This window comes from Oncorhynchus mykiss, chromosome 12 (assembly GCF_057628025.1).
Source record: "Oncorhynchus mykiss isolate SJ-2025 chromosome 12, ASM5762802v1, whole genome shotgun sequence".
Taxonomy (NCBI): Eukaryota; Metazoa; Chordata; class Actinopteri; order Salmoniformes; family Salmonidae; genus Oncorhynchus; species Oncorhynchus mykiss.
In genome coordinates this window covers 79,098,873-79,126,034 of record NC_143033.1, presented here as the reverse complement: position 1 = coordinate 79,126,034, position 27,162 = coordinate 79,098,873, and the positions used below count along the sequence as shown (strand labels likewise).

Below are 27,162 nucleotides of genomic sequence, written 5' to 3'. Positions count from 1 at the left end.
TATAATGCAAAGACGGTTAATAATCTACACAATTTGAGGCAACGCATGCAGTATAAAGCCATGAAGAACGTTGATTGGCCTGTGAGTGGTCAAGCCCTTGTCACACCTACAATTTATTTATTCATCCAAACCCTGCCCTTTTGCGTCACCAGCTATTGAAATAGTTCTGCCACACCCACAACTTGTCAGCACTGCGTGATTGCACTAAAAGTTACCATTGTTCGATTTGTTAAAATAGAACCATGTGAATATGAAATCTTGAAATGTCGTAACAAAAAACAACTCTCCTGTCTCCGTCCATACCTGACAGACGTTGAAAACGAAAGTAATGATTTGGTGGATCGTTGTGATGAAAGTTGAATCCCCATTTACACAATTCCTTCGGCTCATCAAGATCAAGATACCATGGTTCACCTGGATCACATTACTGACACCCATATTTCAAGAAATGTGGATAATGTTGACACAGTGAGCAAAAAAGCTGTCAGAAATATTGCAACAACAGTGTTTATACTATTGTTAAACCATTGGGGGGGGGGTCATTGAAATGTTGAAGATAAGTGATATTGCCTGTACAAGTAAGGTTAAACCTCTTTCAAGAAGACTTGGCAATTTGGACCAACATCTCTCAGTAGTTAGAGCTTTTGTTTTAAAGCACTGCAACTATTTCTACAGTTGGAGCCTGAGGCCCTTGACATCACAGACAATGAGAGTCAACACAGCAGAGACAATCAAGACTGATAAAGAAAAGAAAGAAATCATGACATCTTCTAATTTCCCAGAAAGTAGTAAGAAATGTAGTAATTTAGTAGATGCTCTTATCCAGAGCAACTTACAACTAGAAGTAAGACAGGTGAGATTGTTTTGGTCAACCATCATGTCATAGCATTGTAAGTGATTTACAGCTACTAACTTACAGTATGTATATTTAATTGTTCTTAATCCTTTTTCAGTGACACCTGTTCTGACAATTGCATTGATTGGTGGCACTGATTCTATGGAGATTGAATCTAGAAATCTCCTTCTTGGTCAAGATGATCTACCAGCAGCAGAACTCTCACAGATAGCACCCAGGATGCACCCAGGATGTATGATTTGTCCCGTCGTAGTGTTTCTGTCATCAACATGCTGGGCTTGCAGAGTTCTGAACTTACCCAGGAGAATCACAAAGGTCCACTTGTGCATAAGCAGGGTATCAATGCTGTCCTCTTACTTCTACCATTGGGTCAGCATATTGATGAATTCAAAATGGGAGTGGGGTGGCTGGAAAGAATGCTTGGAGAGGGAGCCCTTGCCTTTACAATAATCGTCTTTACCCACAAGAATGAGCAAGACTTTGGGTTGGGTGATCTAAAGGACAACAATGATCTGATGAACCTCATAGAGATGTGTGGAAATAGGTATCTCACCTGCAAAAAGAGTATGAATGATCCAATCGAGATTTCAACATTACTTGAACAGACCGACCTCATGGTGTCTGAAAAGGATCCATGCTGCTACACAGGATAAATGTATGATGAAGAGATCAGGAAACGGCAACCAAACAGATTGGGGTGACTGATCACAAAGCGAGGAGAAAACTTTTTTCAGAGAGCACTGTGCACTCACACCAGTTGATGAATGGAAAGAGACATTTGTTACAAAACACCAAAAAAGTGTAATGACATTTGGCGATTGTCATTGACCACGTTTACATGCAAATCAAATCCAGCTTTATACAGCACATTTCAGAAATGGAATGAAACGCAATGTGCTTGACAGGAAAAAACTGAAAATAAAAGCTGCAATATTTACTACACAACAAACACAAGGTAAAAAACAAAGGAATGACACAAACTGAACAACTAAAAAGCACCCTAAGGAAAAGTAAAGCTAAAAACATATGTTTTAAGATCTATTTGAAATATGTCCACAGTTTCGGCCCCCCTCAGGTTCTATGGGAGGTGCTCCATGCCTCTTGGTCCTAGATTTGGGGATAGTTAAAAGGACAGTGCCAGAGGACCTGAGGGACCTACTGGGTACATAACTTAAAAACATGTCTGACATGTATTGGGGTGAACAATCGTGGATTGATTTAAAAATCGAGAGAAGAATCTTAAAATTAATTGTAAAACTCACAGTGGAGAGACCTTTAAACCGGTGTAATGTGTGCTCTCTGTCTGGTCTTGGTCAGTACCCGTGCTGCAGCATTCTGTATGTTTTGCAGTTGACCAATGGCTTTCTTGGGTAGACCAGACAGGAGAGCATTACAGTAGTCAAGCCTACTTGTAATAAAAACATGGATGAGTCTCTCTGTGTCAGCCTGAGAGAGAAACGGCCGTACCTTGGCAATGTTCCTCGGGTGGTAAAAAGCTCTTTTGGTCACATTCCTAATGTGTGATTCAAAATGTAGTCCAGAATCGAAAATAACACCAAGATTTTTTACCTGGTGTTTTATCTTTATTGCCTGGGAATTCAAATGTGCGGCTAGATCCTCTCTCTGTGCTTTGGCTCCAACAATAAATACCTTGGTCTTTAACTGAAGGAAGTTATGAGCCAACCAAGTATTTAAATCACTAATACAGTCTAATAATTTATCCATGGAGCTAAAATTCCTCTGTTGACACAGAAATGTAAGGTTGTGTATCATCTGCGTAGTAGTGAAAATCAATGCTGTGCTTTCTGATAACACTGCCAAGGGGTAACATATATAAACTGAACAGTACCGGACCCAAACTTGTGGAACGCCACGTGATATGTATTTTCTCTGAGTTATGTTCACCAAGGGTCACAAAAAACTCTTGACCGGTTAAATAGGTATAAAACCAATTTAGAACCGGAGAGGCCAACCCACCTCTCCAGTCTGTCCAGAAGGACTTCATGGTCAACAGCATCAAATGCAGCACTTAAATCTAAGAGTACAAGGACAGAAAGCTGTTTGGCATCTGTGTTGTCTCTATAATAATTTACTGCCTTAACTAAGTCTCTGTGCTGGGCACAATAACCACATTGGATTTTTTTTATTTTTAAATACAGTTGGAACTTAAAAAATAATTTAGCTGTTTGAACACCAATTTCTCCAGAATTCTGCGTAAGAATGGAAGGTTGGAGATTGGCCAAAAATGACTAAAAGCTGAAGTATCTAGATGATCTTTCTTCAGAAGGGCTTTCACCATAGCAGTTTTTAGTGCACACCAATATCCCGTTATTATTCTGCATACTTAAGTATTCTGTTTTTGAGTTGAGGCATATGAACATCATATCCTGTTTCCAATAACCCAAAAAGCTTGTATCCCGTTTATGAGAAACCTGGATAAAATGCCTGGGATATGATCATCTTAGACGGAATACTGTGGCATGTAAACATCTTATCCCGTTTACTGTTATTTTTCACAGTCTGTGCAGGCTCAGTTTCACATTACATGGGTGTTGTGTGATGTTGTCATCTGATTGTCAAACAAATCACTTCAAAAAGTAGGTTTGATCCACCATACTCAATTCATAATCATTTATTTTGCTGATACTCATACTGCACCGTATTGCCTACTGGCTTTTTTCACCCTTAATTTAGACAAGTTTCAATGACAATGACAGTTACGTGCAAGAAATAGCAACTCATGTCAAAGAAAGCATAAAGGAATTTGAATCTAGGATAAGAAAATATGCATTCAAAAAGGAATTTACGATTGATCTTTCACTTCATGTGTGTGAGCTTGCAGGAAGTAAGTTAGCAGATTCCCATAACAAATTCAGAAGCAACAATGATGCCCTTACTTACCTGGAGCAGAAGAGAACACAATACAACAACATTTCCAAGAGACACTGCAAAGGTTCCTCATCTGCAGCTGTGATTGGTGAGTGAATTTGCAACACACTGAAATTATCTATTGTACAGGCGGTTTATGACCAGACGGCCATTGACTTGGCTGGAGAAACGCAATTAAGCCACCCACCATTCAGTGGAAACAGGCCTAACACAGAGAAACACATCCTGACATCACTGGCAGAGGAGAACTTTGACAAGTTCATGACCTACATTCACAACCCAAGGAAACACTTTGAGGAATTTATGAGAGAGAATGTAGAGAAATATATGCTCATAGAAAGGTCCAAAGTCCTTGCCTTGATTGAAGGGAACATAACAGCTACAGAGCAGCGTGTGAGCCATGCAGTGCATACAGCAACAAGACGGTCAAAAACAGAAATGGAGACAACAATATGTGGCTTAGAGAGCTTTCCAGGGCTCTAAAAGATGAGCTGAAATTAGCAGAAAATCTTTTCAGGGATTTCTGTGACATAACCGACTTTGACTTCCTCGAAGAAGAGGTAAGGGAAGGTCTTGCCAACAGAATCATGGAGATCAACAGAAGCCTCAGCAATGTGTCACTCCTGGGCATGAAGCAGTTCAGGGAGAGGCCAGGTGAGATTCTGATCAAACATTTTTGTGATTGCTGCTGGGTACGGTGTCCCTTCTGTAAAGCCATCTGCACAAACACCAAGTGGCATCCAAACCGAAGGATCACAATGTCCCTTTTCATCGCCCTAAACTAATCAATGGATGCCACTTCAAGGACACAGTAGAATTTTGGATAGATTTTTGTACAACTTCAGTAACAAGTAATGGACGGTTTTACCCATTCCATCAGAATAAATATATTTTGAAAGAATACTGAAAAAATGGCCCAGGATTTGCTGATTGGAGCATCACACCAGACCTCTCTGAACTTCCATACTGGAAGTGGTTTGTTTGTCGATTTCAAGAAGATCTGGAAAGGTATTATGACCTAAAATTCCAGGGCAAATAGTTCCATAACCTCATCTTCATATTACCCTTGAGTTTAGTGTACGTGAGATTGTGAATATTATTGCAACAAATATACCATACTATGGGGAAAAAAAGATAAACAGTGATAGACTGTGGTCAACCCAGATACATATTTAATATGCCCAACAGTTCACTAATACATATATTAGAACAATGATTTGATGAGTGTCATTGCTCCTGTCCTAACCCATTGATCTAACTAAATCACCCCTCATATATTGGGGTCTAGTAGATTTTGAAAGAAGTAAGTTTGAGGTCTCCTTTGATACGAATGTAGGTAATGACGTGTAGGCCTTCACGATTGGGGAACTGGATCTCCTGTCCATCAGGCATCTCCACTTCAAACATGTCGCCCGTCAGCTTCAGCACAATCTTGAGAGGGAGAAACCCCATTTGTTTACATCATTAGTGTTGTAGCACATTCACCCTTACACCCACATGGCCAATTGCAACGAACAAGCTGGACTAAGCATTAGCGCTAGTTTCCTTAAAACGATACTAGCGGGAGATTACATGGACATCAATTTTTATAGTCAGGACCAAACCCCCCTCCCTCCATATTTTCAACCTCCATTTTCACACCTTGAATGTAGAACCCCTTTGGAGTGGATTGTGGATCTCTCTCTTCTCATCACCCCAGCAGCCGGCAATCTTTGAGTTGCACACGAGCACAGTACCATCAGTGTCATCATTGAAGCGTGGGTTAAAGTGCAGTGCCAGGTCATCTTCATCACAGCCCAGGTCGATCTGGAACCTGGATATGGGAAATCCAGAAACCCTAATACATGTCTGTCTAACATGAATTGATTTCACACATACAGTATACCAAAACAAAACCCTTCTCTGGTCCGTCCTCTCCTCTTTCGAGCAATAATTTGTGAAACTGGTCGTTTTATTTTTATGCAAAAGATTAATTTATGGGTCCCTCTGTGTGATATAAACACACAGAAAAACAGTTAAATGCAGCTCCCAAGTGGTGCAGACACTGCATCTCAGTGCAAGAGGCGTCACTGCAGTACCTGGTTCGAATCCAGGCTGCATCACATTCGGCTGTGATTGGGAGTTCCATAGGGCGGCTCACAATTGGCCCAGCATCGTCCAGGTTTGGCCGGGGTAGGCCGTCATTGTAAACAAGAATTTGTTCTTAACTGACTTGCCTAGTTAAATAAAATGAAAAATGAAAATGTTTAAATGTACCTCTCAGCCTCATCCATAATCCTCCCCTGTACTTTGAACTGGTCTCCAGCTCTCAGCTCCACATGCTTCAGCTCAAGTTCCTATGAAGAACCATATAAATAAATGGAGTGCTTTTGAACATAAGGTAAAAGTGATTTTGTATTTTAATATGACATGTTGGATTATAAAATATTTAATGACTGACTTTTAATAATCATTGGAATCACAATTTATTTTTCAACAATTACCATGTTGTCAAAACATAATCAAGACTCAAGGGCCTGACCTTTTAAATTAATTCACTCAGCAACACATATCTGAGTGCAGTAAGCATGTAGGCCACTATGGCTGCGTTTACACAGGCAGCCCAATTCTGATCTTTTCCCACAAAAGATAAGATTTGGACTGCCTGTATAAACACAGCCTCTTCAGTAAGTAACTATGTGGAATAAAAGTATCAGCCATGCATGAAAGTTAATGAGACTTACCATTGGCATTGCCATGTTGTCACTGGTGGCGAAAGGGGCCCTGAATGTGGTTTGAGTTGCAAGACGGACGGACTGGGATCAGACAAGATAGCCTTATTTACTGAGATACAAAGTAAAATGTTAGTTGGAAGTTTGAACTATCCTTTTATGTGCGCAACCCTCCTCGCACAAGTCACTCACTGATTAGCATGATAATGAGGCATGATTAATGATGATTCAATAAATAAATCAAAATGATTCTCACTCACACCCTAATACTAGGTTATTAGAAGAAGCTTGGTGGCAGACTGGCAGTGAAGATAGTTGCCTACTAAACTGATGCTTTTACTCACATGGAAAAGCTTTATCTTTGATCAAAGTCAATCTGATCAGTAATCAACTGTGTAGTGCTGCACTGTATATTATTATCTGGGTGGTTTGAGCCCTGAATGCTAATTGGTTGACAGCCTCTAGTGGTGCTGTAATGAGTGTTTAAAGTAAATGACTGTCCAGTGAAAAATCTCACTTTTAAAAGCTCATGCTGTGTTAACTCATACCCAAATAATGTTATCAACTTATATTTTGTGTCCAAAGCATACATTTCAGAAGAAAACACACTTCAAAGCCCACCTTAAAGTTGTATCTCAAACAGACCGTTAAAAAAAATGCTTGCTATTTCCTCATATAACGTGATGTCACGTTTTTGTCCCAGACGTCTCATTGGCTCATTGGCTGAGCTGGCTATTAAGTCGTTTACTTGTCATTAATATTTTTAATTACTGGTATACGCCCACAGCGTTCTGTTGTTTCAAACACAGAAAATATGCTTTTAAACATAATTTTAAAAATGAAGGAAATAACTATACAACTAATATTGTAATTAATTATAGGTCATATTTAATAGAAATCTGGAACCACTGGACAGTTAAAGTGCATGATATGCCCTTAACAAATACAACAGTGAATAGATTTTATGAATCAACAGTATATTCAGATATATGTGCTGTGAAAGTGTGACTACGTCCCTATCCTATCAACCTTTTAGTCTTTGAATGGTCTACCAAGTGCAAAAAACCACAAAAACGCTATAGAAAAACTTTTAGAAAAGGCATCAGGTAGAATAAGTAGATGAATCCACAAATACAATTTTATACATATCTTAAATTACAGCGTGTTCATGAATTTTATGATATAATATTGAAATCCAGTCCAAAACAGTTTGGTCCTTGCTATCTGGAATTCTTGGGACCTCCCTACCCCATTGAAGTAGAAACGTTAAATGGTTAAGGTAAGGATTAAGGTTAGGTAAGGATTATGGTTAGGGTAGGGGTTAAGGTAAGGGTGGGACGTCCCAAGGGTTCAGGATAGCGCTGTTTTGCATGTTACTGTTTAATAAATAAAAATATCTTTGGGGAAAGAGGAAAAGGGAATCAGTGACAGTTTCCGCTAAATTCCCGGAAGTGACGAGAGCAAGTAAACAGAATCTTCTTTTTGACAGATGAATAACCCGTGAAGTGGTCCGAAGAAATACAAAAGAATCTAAAATAAAATGTACATTTAAAGAAACATTCCCCAGGGGCATGAGATAAACGTTTGTGTTAAGATAACAACGCGCGTCATCAACTGTCGGAGGTAAATAGCTGGCCAGTGGCCACCTTTCTTTTTTATCATGCTCATTTGCAATATACATACTGCTGACAGCTGCCAACATTGGGTAGCCTAGCTAGCATGTAGGCTAACCAGTATTTAGGGAAGTGGCTAGCTACGGTGCAGCGGTCCAAGGCACTGCATCGCTGTGCTAGAAGCGTCACTACAGACCCTGGTTCGATTCCAGGCTGTATCACAACCGGCCGTGATTGGGAGTCCAATAGGGTGGCGCGCAATGGGCCCAGCGTCGTTAGGGTTTGGCCGGGGTAGGCCGTCAGTGTAAATAAGAACTTTTTCTTAACTGACTTGCCTGGTTAAATAAAAGCCTAGCTAGGCTTGAACCAGGACCGACTAACTGTGCTTGTGGAGACGACGATCTCGTCATATTCGTCGTTTACTAAAGCCCAGGTACTATTACCGTTGGCTTTATCATTAACTGACCAGCTAATTCCAATTTCTTGCCAGCAAATAAAGGAAAGCTTTCTAGTTATTTTGTTGCCCACATATTCTGTTACACTTACTGTGTCAGCATTGGCAACCTTAACCCGTGATGGAATTTTGTGTGACATAACTAGTTAACTTATTTTTTTAATGTCTTGATAGACTAAGAAGAATGGCATTGATTAATGTTTTCCTCTTAGCCAGATTATACAGGATAAACAGTCCTGGAATGTTCACAGACATGGACTATGAGTTGGAGGAGGACAAACTGTAAGTAAATATGATTTGCATCCTTTTCAAAAAGTGAAAACACTGTTTTAGAAATGTTTGTTTGTGTGTGTGTGTGTGTATATATATATATATACACACACACACTGCTCAAACAAATAAAGGGAACACTTAAACAACACAATGTAACTCCAAGTCAATCACACTTCTGTGAAATTCACTGTAAATTTCACATGCTGATGTGCAAATCGAATAGACAACAGGTGGAAATTATAGGCATTTAACAAGACACCCCCAATAAAGGAGTGGTTCTGCAGGTGGTAACCAGGCCACTTCTTAGTTCCTATGCTTCCTGTCACTTTTGAATGCTGGCGGTGCTTTCACTCTAGTGGTAGCATGAGACGGAGTCTACAACCCACACAAGTGGTTCAGGTAGTGCAGCTCATCCAGGATGGGACATCAATGCGAGCTGTGGCAAGAAGGTTTGCTGTGTCCGTCAGCGTAGTGTCCAGAGCATGGAGGCGCTACCAGGAGACAGGCCAGTACATTAGGAGACGTGGAGGAGGCCGTAGGTGGGCAACAACCCAGCAGCAGGACCGCTACCTCCGCCTTTGTGCAAGGAGGAGCAGGAGGAGCACTGCCAGAGCCCTGCAAAATGACCTCCAACAGGCCACAAATGTGCATGTGTCTGATCAAATGGTCAGAAACAGACTCCATGAGGGTGGTAGGGCCCGACGTCCACAGGTGGGGTTGTGCTTACAGCCCAACACCGTGCAGGACGTTTGGCATTTGCCAGAGAACACCAAGATTGGCAAATTCGCCACTGGCGCCCTGTGCTCTTCACAGATGAAAGCAGGTTCACACTGAGCACGTGACAGTCTGGAGACGCCGTGGAGAACGTTCTGCTGCCTGCAACATCCTCCAGCATGACCGGTTTGGCGGTGGGTCAGTCATGGTGTGGGGTGGAATTTCTTTGGGGGGCCGCACAGCCCTCCATGTGCTCGCCAGAGGTAGCCTGACTGCCATTAGGTACCGAGATGAGATCCTCAGACCCCTTGTGAGACCATATGCTGGTTCGGTTGGCCCTGGGTTCCTCCTAATGCAAGACGATGCTAGACCTCATGTGGCTGGAGTGTGGCAGCAGTTTCTGCAAGAGGAAGGCATTGATGCTATGGACTGGCCCGCCCGTTCTACCAGACCTGAATCCAATTGAGCACATCTGGGACATCATGCCTCGCTCCATCCACCAACCACAGACTGTCCAGGAGTTGGCTGATGCTTTAGTCCAGGTCTGGGAGGAGATCCCTCAGGAGACCATCCGCCACCTCATCAGGAGCATGCCCAGGCGTTGTAGGGAGGTCATACAGGCACGTGGAGGCCACACACACTACTGAGCCTCATTTTGACTTGTTTTAAGGACATTCCATGTCTGCAGCATTGAAGGTCCACAACAACAGTTGTCCCCATAATTCTTATATGGAAGAAGTTTGGAACCACCAAGACTCTTCCTAGAGCTGGCCGCCAGGCCAAACTGACCATGAACCCGACGGTCACGCTGACAGAGCTCCAGAGTTCCTCTGTGGAGATGGGAAAACCTTCCAGAAGGACAACTATCTCTGCAGCACTCCACCAATCAGGCATTTATGCTAGAGTGGCTTGACTGAAGCCATTCCTCCAGTAAAAGGCACAAAACGGTCCACTTGGAGTTTGCCAAAAGGCACCTAAAGGAATCTGATCATGAGAAACAAGATTCTCTAGTCTGATGAAACCAAGATTGAACTCTTTGGCCTGAATGCCTAGCATCACATCTGGGGGGAACCAGGCACCGCTCATTACCTGGCCAGTACCATCCCTACGGTGAAGCATGGTGGTGGCAGCATCATGGTTTGGGGATGTTTTTCAGTAGCAGGGACTCGGAGACTAGTCAGGATCAAGGGAAAGATGAACGGCGCAAAGTACAGAGGGATCATTGATGAAAACCTGCTCCAGAGCGCTCAGGACCTCAGACTCGGGCGAAGGTTCACCTTGACAACAATGACCCAAACCACACAGCCAAGACAATGCAGGAGTGGCTTCGGGACAAGTCTCTGAATGTCCTTGAGTGGCCCAGCCAGAGCCCGGACTTGAACCTGATCAAACATCTCTTGAGAGACCTGAAAATATTGGGAGAAACTCCCCAAATACAGGTGTGCCAAACTTGTAGCATCATACCCAAGAAGACTTGAGGCTGTAATCGCTGCCAAAGGTGCTTCATCAAAGTACTGAGTAAAGGGTCTGAATACTTATGTAAATGTAAAATTTCCGGGGGGGGGGGGGGGGTATTATGCATTTGCCAAAATTTCTAATAACCTGTTTTTGTTTTGCCATTATGGGGGTATTGTGTGTAGATTGATGAAGGAAATAAAACATTTAATACATTTTAGAATAAGGCTGTAACGTACCAAAATGTGGAAAAAGTGAAGGGGTCTGAATACTTTACAAATGCACTGTACATCTAATCTAATTGTCTTTGACAATGCTTGCTTTCCCAAATCATATTGTAGACACTAGACAATGTATTAACAAGATCTCCAATTATTCTTCAACAGGGGGATCCCTACAGTCCCTGGGACTATATCCCTGAAGAAGGATGCTCAGAACCTGATAGGGATCAGCATCGGGGGTGGGGCGCAGTACTGTCCCTGTCTCTACATTGTACAGGTATTATGTACCTCTATACTGTACCTCAGTCTTTAGAGCAGTAATGTTTGGTTCAGTAGCTATGTATCCAGAGTGTTAACTAAATCAGGAACATTCGATTATAGATGCATTGCATAAACCATTATCTTGAACTTTCTTAAAGCAGTTTGTTTTAAGGCTCTGTGCTCTTATGGCTTGGTTTTTGTCATTATTGGATATATTCTTTACCTGTAACTGGGATCTCTCAGGTCTTTGACAACACCCCTGCTGCTCTGGAGGGGACTCTGGCGGCTGGCGATGAGATCACAGGAGTGAACGGCAAACCTGTGAAGGGCAAGACAAAGGTGGAGGTGGCAAAGATGATTCAGGCTGTCCAGGTACATTAAGAGGGCTTGGAATCAGCTTTTCAATCCATTTTTGTTTGATACTGCAAAAGACTACAAACCAGTTAGTGTATTTCCTATAGTTATTTTTTTGTTAGCCACACAACCCAAACCTTGTACCAACACTGACAAAACTAACAAGACTAACACTTACCAGTAGATAAAAATAGAAAGTCCAAAGCCACAGTATTTAATTCTGGATTCTGTGTTTTTTAGCAGTAAATTACCAGTCAGTCTGAAAAGGACTGCGGTCACTATTCGATGTTAAATAATAGGGACACCTCCGATCGCTCAGCGGAGTTAGTGAGAACAGGACAATAGCCAGGAGTTTGGACCCTCACGTCACCAGTGTGGAGTGGCAATGTTGTTTTTAAATCCATTGTGACGACACAGGAAGCTATGCGAGTTCAATGACTACCCCACCATGGTCTGTGCTCAGGATTAGAGAGATGGGGAGAGATGCTCCACTGTCTGTATAAAGGATTAGTATGTGCCATTGTAGCCCTTAGGCTTCGCTGACTCTTTCATTTTTTTTGCATGCTATGCCCACTGAGTTGAAATTGTCACAGTGGTATTTATTGATATTACTTGCAAATGTTGTGCAGTTTTATCAGAGAATCTGTCATTCTTATGTTTCTACACTTGCAGAAGCACCTTTGTTTAGCTTAAAGACTGCTATATTGTGCAGTCTTGTCCTTCATGATTTTCAGTTGAAATTAGTTGCAGACACACTTTGTACACATGGATTGTTTGGCAATACCTTGTTGACTATAACCTGCATGTAACGCGAATCCCCAGATTAACCAGGGGAGAAAGCCAATGTTAGGTAGATCTAGCAATACTGTATTGCCTGGGGAACTCCATAGGCTATATATTTTAGTTTGAGTAATATGATCCCTGGGGGAAGTGTCTGTGGATTTGCATCATGGTTTTTATTATACTGAGGTGGGGTTTGAGTGACTGTCTTATCTCTTCCATTCATTCCTCTTGTCTTTGCAGGGAGAAGCAACAATCCACTACAACAAGCTGCAGGCTGACCCCAAACAGGGGAAGTCGCTGGACATAGGTAACAGTTGCAGAATACATCTCTAAAATATACAGGTAATTGACTAAATAAAGGAAACACCAACATAGTGTCTTAATAGGACGTTGGGCCGTCACAAGCCGCTAGAGCAGATTGAATTCTCCTTGGCATAGATTCTACAAGTGTCTGGAACTCTACTGGAGGGATGTGACACCATTCTTCCACAAGCAATTCCATAATTTGTTGTTTTGTTGATGGTGGTGGAAAAGGCTGTCTCAAGCGCCGCTCCAGAATCTGTTCTGGGGTTGAGATCGGGTGACTGGCAGGGCCGTGGCATATCATGAAACATCAACAAATTGAGCAGTCTTTTTCACTGAAGCTCTTGTCAAACTTGCCCCAACAATCATCCCTCTTGCAAAGTCACTAAGATCTTTTCTAGCGATGGTAGCCAAAATATTGGGGAACTGGGCCTGCCCAGCATTTTTATACATGACCCTGCATATGACGGAATATTAATTCCACAACTGTGTGGAAGCACCTGCTTTCAATATACAGTACATTGTATCCCACATTTACTCAAGTGTTTCCTTTATTTTGGCAGTTTCCTATATATGGGTAGAGTACCATTCTTACCCACCAGACCGACAGATGCTACCATCATAGTATGTTTCTACATCTGGTGTGTTTTAGTGCTGAAGAAGGTGAAGCACCGCCTGGTGGAGAACATGAGCTCTGGTACAGCCGACGCTCTGGGGCTCAGCAGAGCCATACTCTGCAATGGTGAGACTGGGACAAAACACACTGTCCATCCGTCTGGCCATGTTATACATTTCTATTATTTCTGACTTTTACTTTCCTCATTGCATACACTTGAAGCCAATTACAGTCAATTGAAGCCAATTTAGTTGACATCAAATCAAATTTATTTATATATCTCAAAGTGCTGTACAGAAACCCAGCCTAAAACCCCAAACGGCAAGCAATGCAGGTATAGAAGCACGGTGGCTAGGAAAAACTCCCTAGAAAGGCCAAAACCTAGGAAGAAACCTAGAGAGGAACCAGGCTATGTGGGGTGGCCAGTCCTCTTCTGGCTGTGCCGGGTGGAGATTATAACAGAACATGGCCAAGATGTTCAAATGTTCATAAATGACCAGCATGGTCGAATAATAATAATAAGGCAGAACAGTTGAAACTGGAGCAGCAGCACGGCCAGGTGGACTGGGGACAGCAAGGAGTCATCATGTCAGGTAGTCCTGGGGCATGGTCCTAGGGCTCAGGTCCTCCGAGAGAGAGAAAGAAAGAGAGAAGGAGAGAATTAGAGAACGCACACTTAGATTCACACAGGACACCGAATAGGAATTTTTTTATTTTTTTTATTTCACCTTTATTTAACCAGGTAGGCAAGTTGAGAACAAGTTCTCATTTACAATTGCGACCTGGCCAAGATAAAGCAAAGCAGTTCGACACATACAACGACACAGAGTTACACATGGAGTAAAACAAACATACAGTCAATAATACAGTATAAACAAGTCTATATACGATGTGAGCAAATGAGGTGAGCTAAGGGAGGTAAAGGCAAAAAGGCCATGGTGGCAAAGTAAATACAGTATAGCAAGTAAAACACTGGAATGGTAGATTTGCAATGGGAGAATGTGCAAAGTAGAAATACAAATAATGGGGTGCAAAGGAGCAAAATAAATAAAATACAGTAGGGAAAGAGGTAGTTGTTTGGGCTAAATTATAGGTGGACTATGTACAGGTGCAGTAATCTGTGAGCTGCTCTGACAGTTGGTGCTTAAAGCTAGTGAGGGAGATAAGTGTTTCCAGTTTCAGAGATTTTTGTAGCTCGTTCCAGTCATTGGCAGCAGAGAACTGGAAGGAGAGGCGGCCAAAGAAAGAATTTGTTTTGGGGGTGACTAGAGAGCTATACCTGCTGGAGCGTGTGCTGCAGGTGGGAGATGCAATGGTGACCAGCGAGCTGAGATAAGGGGGGACTTTACCTAGCAGGGTCTTGTAGATGACATGGAGCCAGTGGGTTTGGCGACGAGTATGAAGCGAGGGCCAGCCAACGAGAGCGTACAGGTCGCAATGGTGGGTAGTATATGGGGCTTTGGTGACAAAACGGATTGCACTGTGATAGACTGCATGTAGTTGTCCACGTATTCTAAGTCAGAGCCGTCCAGTGTAGTAATGTTGGACAGGCGGGTAGGTACAGGTAGCGATCGGTTGAAGAGCATGCATTTAGTTTTACTTGTATTTAAGAGCAATTGGAGGCCACGGAAGGAGAGTTGTATGGCATTGAAGCTTGCCTGGAGGGTTGTTAACACAGTGTCCAAAGAAGGGCCAGAAGTATACAGAATGGTGTCGTCTGCGTTGAGGTGGATCAGAGACTCACCAGCAGCAAGAGCGACCTCATTGATGTATACAGAGAAGAGAGTCGGTCCAAGAATTGAACCCTGTGGCACCCCCATAGAGACTGCCAGAGGTCCGGACAGCAGACCCTCCGATTTGACACACTGAACTCTATCAGAGAAGTAGTTGGTGAACCAGGTGAGGCAATCATTTGAGAAACCAAGGCTGTCGAGTCTGCCGATGAGGATGTGGTGATTGACAGAGTCGAAAGCCTTGGCCAGATCAATGAATACGGCTGCACAGTAATGTTTCTTATCGATGGCGGTTAAGATATCATTTAGGACCTTGAGCGTGGCTGAGGTGCACCCATGACCAGGTCTGAAACCAGATTGCATAGCAGAGAAGGTATGGTGAGATTCAAAATGGTCGGTAATCTGTTTGTTGACTTGGCTTTCGAAGACCTTAGAAAGGCATTGTAGGATAGATATAGGTCTGTAGCAGTTTGGGTCAAGAGTGTCCCCCCCTTTGAAGAGGGGGATGACCGCAGCTGCTTTCCAATCTTTGGGAATCTCAGACGACACGAAAGAGAGGTTGAACAGGCTAGTAATAGGGGTGGCAACAATTTTGGCAGATAATTTTAGAAAGAAAGGGTCCAGATTGTCTAGCCCGGCTGATTTGTAGGGGTCCAGATTTTGCAGCTCATTCAGAACATCAGCTGAGCAGATTTGGGAGAAGCATTATTCTCCATGGACTTTAGTGTCCCAGAACTTTTTTGAGTTAGTGTTGCAGGAAGCAAATTTCTGCTTGAAAAAGCTAGCCTTGGCTTTTCTAACTGCCTGTGTATAATGGTTTCTAGCTTCCCTGAACAGCTGCATATCACGGGGGCTGTTCGATGCTAATGCAGAACGCCATAGGATGTTTTTGTGTTGGTTAAGGGCAGTCAGGTCTGGGGAGAACCAAGGGCTATATCTGTTCCTGGTTCTAAATTTCTTGAATGGGGCATGTTTATTTAAGATGGTTAGGAAGGAATTAAAAAAAAATATCCAGGCATCCTCTACTGACGGGATGAGATCAATATCCTTCCAGGATACCCCGGCCAGGTCGATTAGAAAGGCCTGCTCGCTGAAGTGTTTCAGGGAGCGTTTTACAGTGATGAGTGGAGGTCGTTTGACCGCTGACCCATTACGGATGCAGGCAATGAGGCAGTGATCGCTGAGATCTTGGTTGAAAACAGCAGAGGTGTATTTAGAGGGCAAGTTGGTTAGGATGATATCTATGAGGGTGCCCGTGTTTAAGGCTTTGGGGAGGTACCTGGTAGGTTCATTGATAATTTGTGTGAGGTTGAGGGCATCAAGTTTAGACTGTAGGATGGCTGGGGTGTTAAGCATGTTCCAGTTTAGGTTGCCTAGCAGCACAAGCTCTGAAGAAAGATTGGGGGCAATCAGTTCACATATGGTGTCCAGAGCACAGCTGGGGGCAGAGGGTGGTCTATAGCAGGCGGCAACGGTGAGAGACTTGTTTTTAGAGAGGTGGATTTTTAAAAGTAGAAGTTCAAATTGTTTGGGTACAGACCTGGATAGTAGGACAGAACTCTGCAGGCTATCTTTGCAGTAGATTGCAACACCGCCCCCTTTGGCAGTTCTATCTTGTCTGAAAATGTTGTAGTTTGGAATTAAAATGTCTGAATTTTTGGTGGTCTTCCTAAGCCAGGATTCAGACACAGCTAGAACATCCGGGTTGGCAGAGTGTGCTAAAGCAGTGAATAGAACAAACTTAGGGAGGAGGCTTCTAATGTTAACATGCATGAAAAAGGCTATTACGGTTACAGAAGTCGTCAAAAGAGAGCGCCTGGGGAATAGGAGTGGAGCTAGGCACTGCAGGGCCTGGATTCACCTCTACATCGCCAGATGAACAGAGTAAGAGTAGAATAAGGGTGCGGCTAAAAGCAATAAGATTTGGTCGTTTAGAACGTCTGGAACAGAGAGTAAAAGGAGGTTTCTGGGGTCAATAAAATAGCATCAAGGTATAATGTACAGACAAAGGTAAGGTAGGATGTGAATACAGTAGAGGTAAACCTAGGTATTGAGTGATGAAGAGAGAGATATTGTCTCTAGAAACATTATTGAAACCAGGAGATGTCATTGCATGTGTGGGTGGTGGAACTAATAGGTTGGATAAGGTATAATGAGCAGGACTAGAGGCTCTACAGTGAAATAAGCCAATAAACACTAACCAGAACAGCAATGGACAAGGCATATTGACATTAAGGAGAGGCATGCTCAGTCGAGTGATCAAAAGGGTCCAGTGAGTGGAGAGGTTGGTTGGGGGTCACGGCGATTTAGACAGCTAAATCGGTAGCAAGCTAGCATAGGAGCAAGCTAGCATAGGATGGAGGTCTGTTATTAGCCAACTCTTGCGTTCCGTCAGTAGATTAGTGGGAATAAGGAATAAGTACTCCAGATATAACAAACTGACCCTAGCCCCCCCGACACATAAACTACTGCAACATAAATACTGGAGGCTGAGACAGGAGGGGTCAGGAGACACTGTGGCCCCATCCGAGGACACCCCCGGACAGGGCCAAACAGGAAGGATATAACCCCACCCACTTTGCCAAAGCACAGCCTCCACACCACTAGAGGGATATCTTCAACCACCAACTTACCATCCTGAGACAAGGCTGAGTATAGCCCACAAAGACCTCCGCCACGGCACAACCCAAGGGGGGGGGGGGGCGCCAACCCACACAGGATGACCACATCAGTGAATCAACCCACTCAGGTGACGCACCCCCTCCAGGGACGGCATGAGAGAGCCCCAGTAAGCCAGTGACTCAGCCCCTGTAATAGGGCTAGAGGCAGAGAATCCCAGTGGAAAGAGGGGAACCGGCCAGGCAGAGACAGCAAGGGCGGTTCGTTGCTCCAGAGCCTTTTCCGTTCACCTTCCCACTCCTGGGCCAGACTACACTCAATCATATGACCCACTGAAGAGATGAGTCTTCAGTAAAGACTTAAAGGTTGAGACCGAGTTTGCGTCTCTGACATGGGTAGGCAGACCGTTCCATAAAAATGGAGCTCTATAGGAGAAAGCCCTGCCTCCAGCTGTTTGCTTAGAAATTCTAGGGAAAATTAGGAGGCCTGCGTCTTGTGACCGTAGCGTACGTGTAGGTATGTACGGCAGGACCAAATCAGAGAGATAGGTAGGAGCAAGCCCATGTAATGCTTTGTAGGTTAGCAGTAAAACCTTGAAATCAGCCCTTGCTTTGACAGGAAGCCAGTGTAGAGAGGCTAGCACTGGAGTAATGATACATTTTTTTGGTTCTAGTCAGGATTCTAGCAGCCGTATTTAGCACTAACTGAAGTTTATTTAGTGCTTTATCCGGGTAGCCGGAAAGTAGAGCATTGCAGTAGTCTAACCTAGAAGTGACAAAAGCATGGATTAATTCTGCATCATTTTTGGACAGAAAGTTTCTGATTTTTGCAATGTTACGTAGATGGAAAAAAGCTGTCCTTGAAACAGTCTTGATATGTTCTTCAAAAGAGAGATCAGGGTCCAGAGTAACGCCGAGGTCCTTCAGTTTTATTTGAGACGACTGTACAACCATTAAGATTAATTGTCAGATTCAACAGAAGATCTCTTTGTTTCTTGGGACCTAGAACAAGCATCTCTGTTTTGTCCGAGTTTAAAAGTAGAAAGTTTGCAGCCATCCACTTCCTTATGTCTGAAACACATGCTTCTAGCAAGGGCAATTTTGGGGCTTCACCATGTTTCATTGAAATGTACAGCTGTGTGTCATCCGCATAGCAGTGAAAGTTAACATTATGTTTTCGAATAACATCACCCTTAAGATACTGGCCCTGTCCGAATAACTGTACTAGCGTACTACATACTTAAACTATATACTAATTTTGGCATTTGATCTCGTAGAATTCACTTGCCTTTTCTGACTCGCGTGTTTAACAAAAGCTGATAATCAGATAAATTGATGCGCAGTACCAAAATGAACGAATGGCAGGAGTCAACGCAATCACGTATTAGATGACTCATTCGGAGTACTATTTAAAATATGTCAACTTTTTTCAGATACTATCTAGTACGGGTATTCGGACACGGCCACTGCATAAGCTCTGTGCAATCTCATGATGACTGATATCATCTGGACCGGAGAGGGGCACTATGCTACTACTGTAAGTGTCCTCATACTAGGCCCTTTTCGTTTTCAGATGGTCTGGTGAAGAGACTGGAGGAGTTGGAGAAAACAGCAGAGCTGTACAAAGGTATTTTTTAAATGATTAATGTTATTATGTGTGACATTCTCCATACGTTCTCCCCTCTTCTTGCACCACTGTCCTTGTTTGTCTCTTTACAGGCCTGATGGAGCACACGAAAAGACTGCTCAGAGCCTTCTTTGAACTCTCTCAGACACACAGAGGTGAGTTGCCACACCTTGAAACTACACAAACATTATGTTAAACTACAGATCTAGACACAATATAACCATGTACTATGATCATACTCAAGCTCCCTCACACTGAAAGCGAACAGGTTTGTATTTACAGTAATGTGTTGCATGCCATGAGACTGGATGATGTTTGATTGTTCCACTCTCTCCCTCTGCCTGGACGCTCCTCAGCGTTTGGGGATGTGTTCTCTGTGATCGGGGTACGGGAGCCTCAGGCTGCAGCCAGTGAGGCCTTTGTGAAGTTTGCTGAGGCCCATCGCAACATGGAGAAGTACGGTATCCAGCTGCTAAAGACCATCAAGCCTGTGAGTAGTAGAAGAAATTAACAAACAGTCAAATCAATACACAAACCATTAACAGGATTCATATGCCAACACCCAACAAGCTTGCATTCACTCCTGCATATACCTAGATTAGATAACTTCCATCCCCACACATCCATATATATATATTGGGAATCAATTAATCATGTTCCTCTTTCTGTCTCCTGTTTTGTAGATGCTCCATGACCTGAACACCTACCTTCATAAGGCTATACCAGACACCAAGCTCACCATCCGCAAATACCTGGATGTCAAATTTGAGTACTTGGTGAGAGCAGACCCCTTATTCAAAATGTCAACATTGATCAACTAAAAACTGGGCCTAAACTGTACCAATGCGTTTATTTCTAATGTGTTAGTCATTGGCTTAAAGGTTAATCCATTTTGTGTTCCAGTCTTACTGTCTGAAAGTGAAGGAGATGGACGATGAAGAGTACAGCTGCATTGTGAGTACCTTACCTTACTTCCTATGCCTGTAGTCCACACAGAAACATTGATATATCAATGAGTAACAAAGTGGATCTCTATAAGCGTGTTTGTGATTTAGTTTTTCTTATATACCTGTGTGCTTCCTTAGGCGATGGGAGAGCCTATGTATCGCGTCGGCACCGGGAACTACGAGTACCGGCTTGTGCTGCGGTGTCGACAGGAGGCCCGTGCTCGGTTTGCCAAGATGAGAAAGGATGTGCTGGAGAAGATTGAGCTACTGGACCAGAAACATGGTTTGTTCTCTCTGTTTGTCTACCTAGGAGAATCATCCTCTCCATTAACGCTCTGTCCAGCTATCTGTAATAAGTGGACAGAGTATCTCTCCAAACAGTATCTCTCTGTTTGCCCATTACTAATGGATATAAAAGCCTTTCCACAGGGCAAAAACTGGGTAAAGCAACGTTGTTTCCACGTGGAAAACTGATTGGATTTGCAAAATCATCAACGCAAGGGAATTAAAATAAAAATTCACCCAACTTTATAATAATTATTTTAGATTGTTGGATTCAAGTTAGTTGAAACCTCAATCAAATGTAAATCAAAACTAGACGTTAAACTGACATCTGTGCCCAGCGGGTAAATCTTATCCAATGTATGATCAGTCCCTCTCTCCCTGCTTCACGATATACTAATGTATCAGGCTGAGCGTTTCTCGGCACAGATGGCCTACTAATTGTAAACAACTCTTTCTTTGACCTCTGCACTGCTAGGAAACACCAGATCTGTCTAAAGTATGGTATAAAGGTAGGGTGCGTGTTAACATCTTTCTCCCTTCCTGCTTCAGTCCAGGACATCGTGTTCCAGCTGCAGCGTTTTGTGTCAGGCATGTCGCGCTACTACGACGAGTGCTACGCCGTGCTGAAGGATGCTGATGTTTTCCCCATCGAGGTGGACCTCTCCCGCACAATGATCAACTACGGCAGCCAGTCACGCTCCTTCACAGAAGAAGAGGAAGAGGAAGGGGGGGGAGGAAGTGAAGAACAGGATGGGGGTGCTGGCAAGCAGGCTGAGAACGGTGCTGAAAAACTGATTGATGATTATTGAGAGTTAATATGATTGTTTTCTGGAGCAAAATTCCACCTACGTCTATCAACTGCCACTCTGCATTTATTTAGCAATGATTAGTTAAATATGTGGAAATGGTCAGCAAAGTCATCACAATGGAAAATACTACTGTAAATTGCTGCTATTCAACTGTTCTGGAACTAACTATTGCAACCTACTGTAACCAATACCATTTCCACAACTGACAGCCATCACTGTAACTAACTTTTTGGGGCTTGAATTGATTCAACAGGTTTTTTCTGGGTCATTTTATTCTGCAAGTTTATTTCTAGTCCCTACCAAACACGCATATCATCGTGTTCCAGCTGCAGCGTTTTGTGTCAGGCATGATATTTCCTTAAAAAAATGTTATATCGTTGCTAAATGAGTGCAGCATAGTATGTTACAGAATGATTGGGCAAAGATTATTTTTATCTACAGGTTTTAAGAGGTGCTGATGCTTCAGTTTAGGAGTGTTTATATGTTTGGGGTGCCTTCAGTCTCATTTGAATCATATGTGAACAGACGAGTCTATTCTCAACAAGTGGCCAGTCCTGTCTTGATGAGATGACAGTGGTCAAAATGATGTAGTCATTTGGGGCGAGCACATGACTAAGAGTGATCATTAACCAGGACTGGCCACAGACCAAAATAGGACTCATTTTCCATTGACACAAGCCCTGATGTTACAAGTTTAACAGTCCCACTCAATATTTTGCATTGTATCTGCACTAAACCACATGACATTTTAATGGGGTAGCTGAACATAGTGAGGTACAAATCACTTGTAAAGGATGAGTGTGCAAGGGCAAGGTTCAGCCCAAACCGCATTTTAAACTAGATGAAGGAACCTCGGTCAAATTAAATGTTATAATTCCAGTGTGTTTTTTGTTACTTGACATTTTCTGTCATTGTTAAGGATTTCTCTGCCTCGCTGCTGCACCCAATGCTAGATTCTCAGCCCCACTACAGTTTAATAATCATAAAACAAGTGCAGTAGAGGGCTGTGTTCTTTCAAATTGGAATGTATTTAATCAAAGGGACCTTTGTTGTCTTTGTTTTGATTTGTCAACTACTGAACTGTATTGATTTTGTGCTGAAGCTTTAATCTGGTTACATTGCTACTCTCGCTCAGTTCCACAAACAAAGTGAACATTGAACGTTATACCAATTTGATATTTTTGTGTAAATTGTTTTTATTTTGCTCTATGCTTCATGTATTATTCAAATACAGTATGTATTCATTGTGAAAACCATGGGCTCATAAAGGATTTACAATATTAAGAATATATCAGAATTTACATTGCTGGAGCTTCCAGAATGTCTTATTTTATGAAGATATTGAATATTTGTATTTCTTATGGGTGTTTTAATCTTGTGTTGAGCTCTTCTGTCTTTGTTTGTTACATGTTGTGTGGCAGAAGGATACATTCATTATTCTGATTGAATTAAAGTTTCTGCAAAAAAAGATTTGGTAACCATTCTGTGTGTAAAGATACAAAATATAACTGGATTGTTTGGATCACATGTTTACATGTGACCTTCTTCGCACGCTTTGAGGATAACACAGAGCCCCCGACGCAGCCCGCTACCAAGGACTGTGTGCTCTCCTTCTCCGTGGCCGACGTGAGTAAAACATTTACAGTGGCTTGCGAAAGTATTCACCCCCTTGGCATTTATCCTATTTTGTTGCCTTACAACCTGGTATTAAAATAGATTTTTGGGGAGTTTATTTACTCTTTGTAGAGCCACCTTTTGCAGCAATTACAGCTGTAAGTCTCTTGAGGTATGTCTCTATAAGCTTGGCACATCTAGCCACTAGGATTTTTGCCCATTCTTCAAGGCAAACTGTTGCAGTTCCTTCAAGGTGGATGGGTTCCGCTGGTGTACAGCAATCTAAGTCATAACACAGATTCTCAATTGGATTGCGGTCTGGGCTTTGACTAGGCCATTCCAAGACATTTAAATGTTTCCCGTTAAACCACTCGAGTGTTGCTTTAACAGTATGCTTAGGGTCATTGTCCTGCTGGAAGGTGAACTTATGTCCCAGTCTCAAATCTCTGAAAGACTGAAACATGTTTCCCTCAAGAATTTCCCTGTATTTAGCGCCATCCATTATTCTTTTAATTCTGACCAGTTTGCCAGTCCCTGCTGATGAAAAACATCCCCACAGCATGATGCTGCCACCACCATGCTTCACTGTGGGGATGGTATTCTCAGGGTGATGAGAGGTGTTGGGTTTGCGTCAGACGGCGTTTTTCTTGATGGCCAAAAAGCTCAATTTTAGTCTCATCTGACCAGAGTACCTTCTTCCATATGTTTGGAGAGTCTTCCACATGCCTTTTGGCGAACACCAAACGTGGTTGCTTATTTTTTACTTTAAGCAATGGCTTTTTTCTGGCCACTCTTCCATAAAGCCCAGCTCTGTGGAGTGTGCTGCTTAAAGTCGTCCTATGGACAGATACTCCAATCTCCGCTGTGGAGCTTTACAGCTCCTTCAGGGTTATCTTTGGTCTCATTGTTGCCTTTCTGATAAATGCCCTCCTTGCCTGGTCCATGAGTTTTGGTGGGCGGCCCTCTCTTGGCAGGTTTGTTGTGACGCCATATTCTTTCCATTTTTGAATAATGGATTTAATGATGCTCCGTGGAATGTTCAAAGTTTCAGATATTTTTTTATAATCCAACCCTGATCTGTACTTCTCCACAACTTTTTCCCTGACCTGTTTGGAGAGCTCCTTGGTCTTCATTGTGCCCCTTGCTTAGTGGTGTTGCAGACTCTGGGGTCTTTCAGAACAGGTGTATAGATACTGAGATCATGTGACAGATCATGTGACACTTAGATTGCAAACAGGTGGACTTTATTGAACTAATTATGTAACTTATGAAGATAATTGGTTGCACCAGATCTTATTTAGGGGCTTCATAGCAAAGGGGGTGAAAACATCTGCACGCTCCACTTTTTTTTTTTTTTTTTTTTTTTAAACAAGTAAGAAAAAAAAATTCTCTTCACCAATTTGGACTGTTTTGTGTATGTCCATTACATGAAATCCAAATAAAAATCTATTTAAATTACAAATTGTAATGAAACAAAATAGGGAAAACGCCAAGGGGGATGAATACTTTTGCAAGGCACTGTAAAAGTGTTAACCCTCGCAGGGCTGCCGGCTCAGACGTCATCCCTAATCGTGCCCTCAGAGCATGCGCAGACCAGCTGGCTGGTGTGTTCACGGGCATATTCAATCTTCCTATCCCAGTCTGCTGTCCCCACAGGCTTCAAGATGCCCACCATTGTTCCTGTACCCAAGAAAGCAAAGGTAACTGAACTTAATGACTATCGCCCCATAGCACTCAACTCTGTCATCATGAAGTGCTTTGAGAGACTAGTCATAGTCACTAGTCATATATCACCTCTACCTTACCTGCCACCATAGACCCACTTCAATTTCCTTACCGCCCCAATAGATCCACAGTCGATGCAATCGCCATCACTCTGCACACTGCCCTATCCCATCTGGACAAGAGGAATACCTATGTAAGAATGTTGTTTATTGATTATAGCTCAACATTCAACACCATAGTACCCTCCAAGCTCATCATTAAGCTTGAGGCCCTGGGTCTGGACTTCCTGAGGGGCTGCCCCAGGTGGTGAAGGTAGGAAACATCACCTCCACTCTGCTGATCCTCAACACAGGGGCCCAACAATGGTGCGTGCTCAGCCCCCTCCTGTACTCCCTGTTCACCCATGAATGTGTTACCAAGCACCCCTCGAACTCAAGCATCAAGTCTGCAGACGACACAACATTAGTAGGATTTATTACCAATGATGACGAGACAGCCTACAGGGAGGAGGTGAGGGCTCTGGGAGTGTGATGCCTGGAAAACAACCTCTCACTCAATGTCAACAAAACAAAGGAGCTGATCGTGGACTTCAGGAAACAGCAGAGGGTGCACCTCCTATCAACATTGACGGGACCGCAGTGGTGAAGGCGGCACAACAGAGCCTCTTCAACCTTAGGAGGCTAAAGAAATTTGGCTTGTCACCTAAAACCCTCACAAACGTTTACAGATGCACAATTGAAAGCATCCTATCGGGCTGTATCACCGCCTGGTATGGAAACTGCACCGCCTGCAACCGCAAGGCTCTCCAGAGGGTGGGGCTGTGCTTTGGCAAAGTGGGTGGGTTATGGGGGCAGGGCCTGTTTGGCCCTGCCCCCAGACCCCTCCTGTCTCAGCCTCCAGTATTTATGCTGCAGTAGTTTGTGTCGGGGGGCTAGGGTCAGTCTGTTATATCTGGAGTACTTCTCCTGTCTTATCCGGTGTCCTGTGTGAATTTAAGTATGCGCTCTCTCTAATTCTCTCTCCCTTTCTCTCCTTTATTTATTTATTTCTCTCTCTCGGAGGACCTGAGCCCTAGGACCATCATGCCTCAGGACTACATGGCCTGATGACTCCTTGCTGTCCCCAGTCCCCAACAGCCATCAGACTGTTAAACAGCCATCACTAGCACATTAGAGGCTGCTGCCTATAGGCATAGACTAGAAAACACTGTCCACTTTAAGGAATGGAACACTGGTCACTTTAATAATATTTACATGTCTTGCATTACTTATCTCATATGTACTGTGTTCTATACTGTTCTATGTTATCTTAGTCACTTAATAATGTTTACATATCTGGCATTACTCATCTGATATGTATATACTGTTTTCTATTCTTCTACGGTATCTTCGTCACTTAATAATGTTTACATATCTGGCATTACTCATCTGATATGTATATACTGTTTTCTATCCTTCTACGGTATCTTAGTCACTTAATAATGTTTACATATCTTGCATTACTCATCTGATATGTATATACTGTGTTCTATACTATTCTAATGTATTTTAGTCCATTCTGCTCTGACATTGCTCGACCATATATGTATATAGTCTTAATTCCTACTTAGATTTGTGTGTATTGGGTATATGTTGTGTAACTTGTTAGATATTACTGCACTGTTGGAGCTAGAAGCACAAGCACTTCGCTACACCCCTAATAACATCTGCTAAACACGTGTATGTGACCAATACATTTTGATTTTATATGATGCTATGCTGTGCTTGGAAAATGAACGTTAACGAATTACGCTGAATTTAAAATGACACGCCCCCGCGTGTTTGCTCGCACTCGCCCCAGTGGCCTAATGGATAAGGCACTGGCCTCCTAAGCCAGGGATTGTGGGTTCGAGTCCCATCTGGGGTGGACAATTATTTTGCGTCAAATTTCCTTTTCCTTCATTGGAATTAGGGTTCGATCATTAATCGTATTCTGGATGATGTATTTGGTACCGTATGTACATATAATGTAATGACTTTAGTGGAGTATACTTGTTTCACTTTGTAGGTTGATACAATGGGATCTTGCTTCTGGTGAGAAATCCAAGATGGAGGGTAACCAATCGAGATAAATTGTGTGTCATGAACAACATTCCCGAGAGCAACAATAGGTGCAACAGCAGGTTCGACTTTGAAATAAAAATCCGTCATTGTAACGGATGTAAACTGATAAAAATTGTGAAAATATGCCATAATTGGACTAGATAATGCCACACAAGGTTAGAATGTTGTTATATAAATTCAACAAAAAAATGATTTGTTC

General features: G+C 42.8%; 2 protein-coding genes and 1 non-coding gene across 10 annotated transcripts; 2 read left to right on the top strand and 1 right to left on the bottom strand.

The window, feature by feature from the left end:
• Positions 1-4,892: 4,892 nt before the first annotated feature.
• LOC110538363 (galectin-2) lies at positions 4,893-12,258 on the bottom strand. 6 transcript variants are annotated; one of them, XM_036938453.2, is made up of 6 exons: positions 11,980-12,258; positions 11,671-11,766; positions 6,469-6,568; positions 6,002-6,081; positions 5,387-5,558; positions 4,893-5,176 (listed from the first exon to the last, which is right to left on the bottom strand). In XM_036938453.2, exons 3-6 carry the CDS (start codon positions 6,481-6,483, stop codon positions 5,030-5,032), a joined length of 414 nt encoding a protein of 137 aa, XP_036794348.2. In that variant the 5' UTR covers positions 6,484-6,568; positions 11,671-11,766; positions 11,980-12,258; the 3' UTR covers positions 4,893-5,029. The 6 variants fall into 6 exon arrangements, with proteins under 6 accessions (XP_036794348.2, XP_090049614.1, XP_036794345.2 ...); XM_090193488.1 differs by having other exon boundaries at positions 6,469-6,540; positions 11,980-12,169; XM_036938450.2 differs by lacking the exon at positions 11,980-12,258 and having other exon boundaries at positions 5,387-5,582; positions 11,671-11,761.
• On the top strand, positions 7,883-22,808 carry LOC110538362 (PRKCA-binding protein). 3 transcript variants are annotated; one of them, XM_021625130.3, is made up of 13 exons: positions 7,883-8,079; positions 8,740-8,805; positions 11,352-11,463; positions 11,691-11,819; positions 12,825-12,891; positions 13,540-13,629; positions 19,428-19,481; positions 19,574-19,636; positions 19,838-19,971; positions 20,165-20,257; positions 20,385-20,435; positions 20,567-20,711; positions 21,263-22,808. In XM_021625130.3, the coding sequence occupies exons 2-13, from the start codon at positions 8,765-8,767 to the stop codon at positions 21,520-21,522; spliced, it is 1,239 nt and encodes a 412-aa protein (XP_021480805.2). In that variant the 5' UTR covers positions 7,883-8,079; positions 8,740-8,764; the 3' UTR covers positions 21,523-22,808. The 3 variants fall into 3 exon arrangements, with proteins under 3 accessions (XP_021480805.2, XP_021480806.2, XP_021480807.2); XM_021625131.3 differs by having other exon boundaries at positions 7,886-8,079; positions 8,736-8,805; XM_021625132.3 differs by having other exon boundaries at positions 7,896-8,502; positions 8,736-8,805.
• Positions 22,809-26,693: 3,885 nt separating this feature from the next.
• On the top strand, positions 26,694-26,766 carry trnar-ccu (transfer RNA arginine (anticodon CCU)). The gene has a single exon. It is a non-coding gene; the product is annotated as a tRNA-Arg (tRNA).
• The last annotated feature ends 396 nt before the right edge of the window (positions 26,767-27,162 follow it).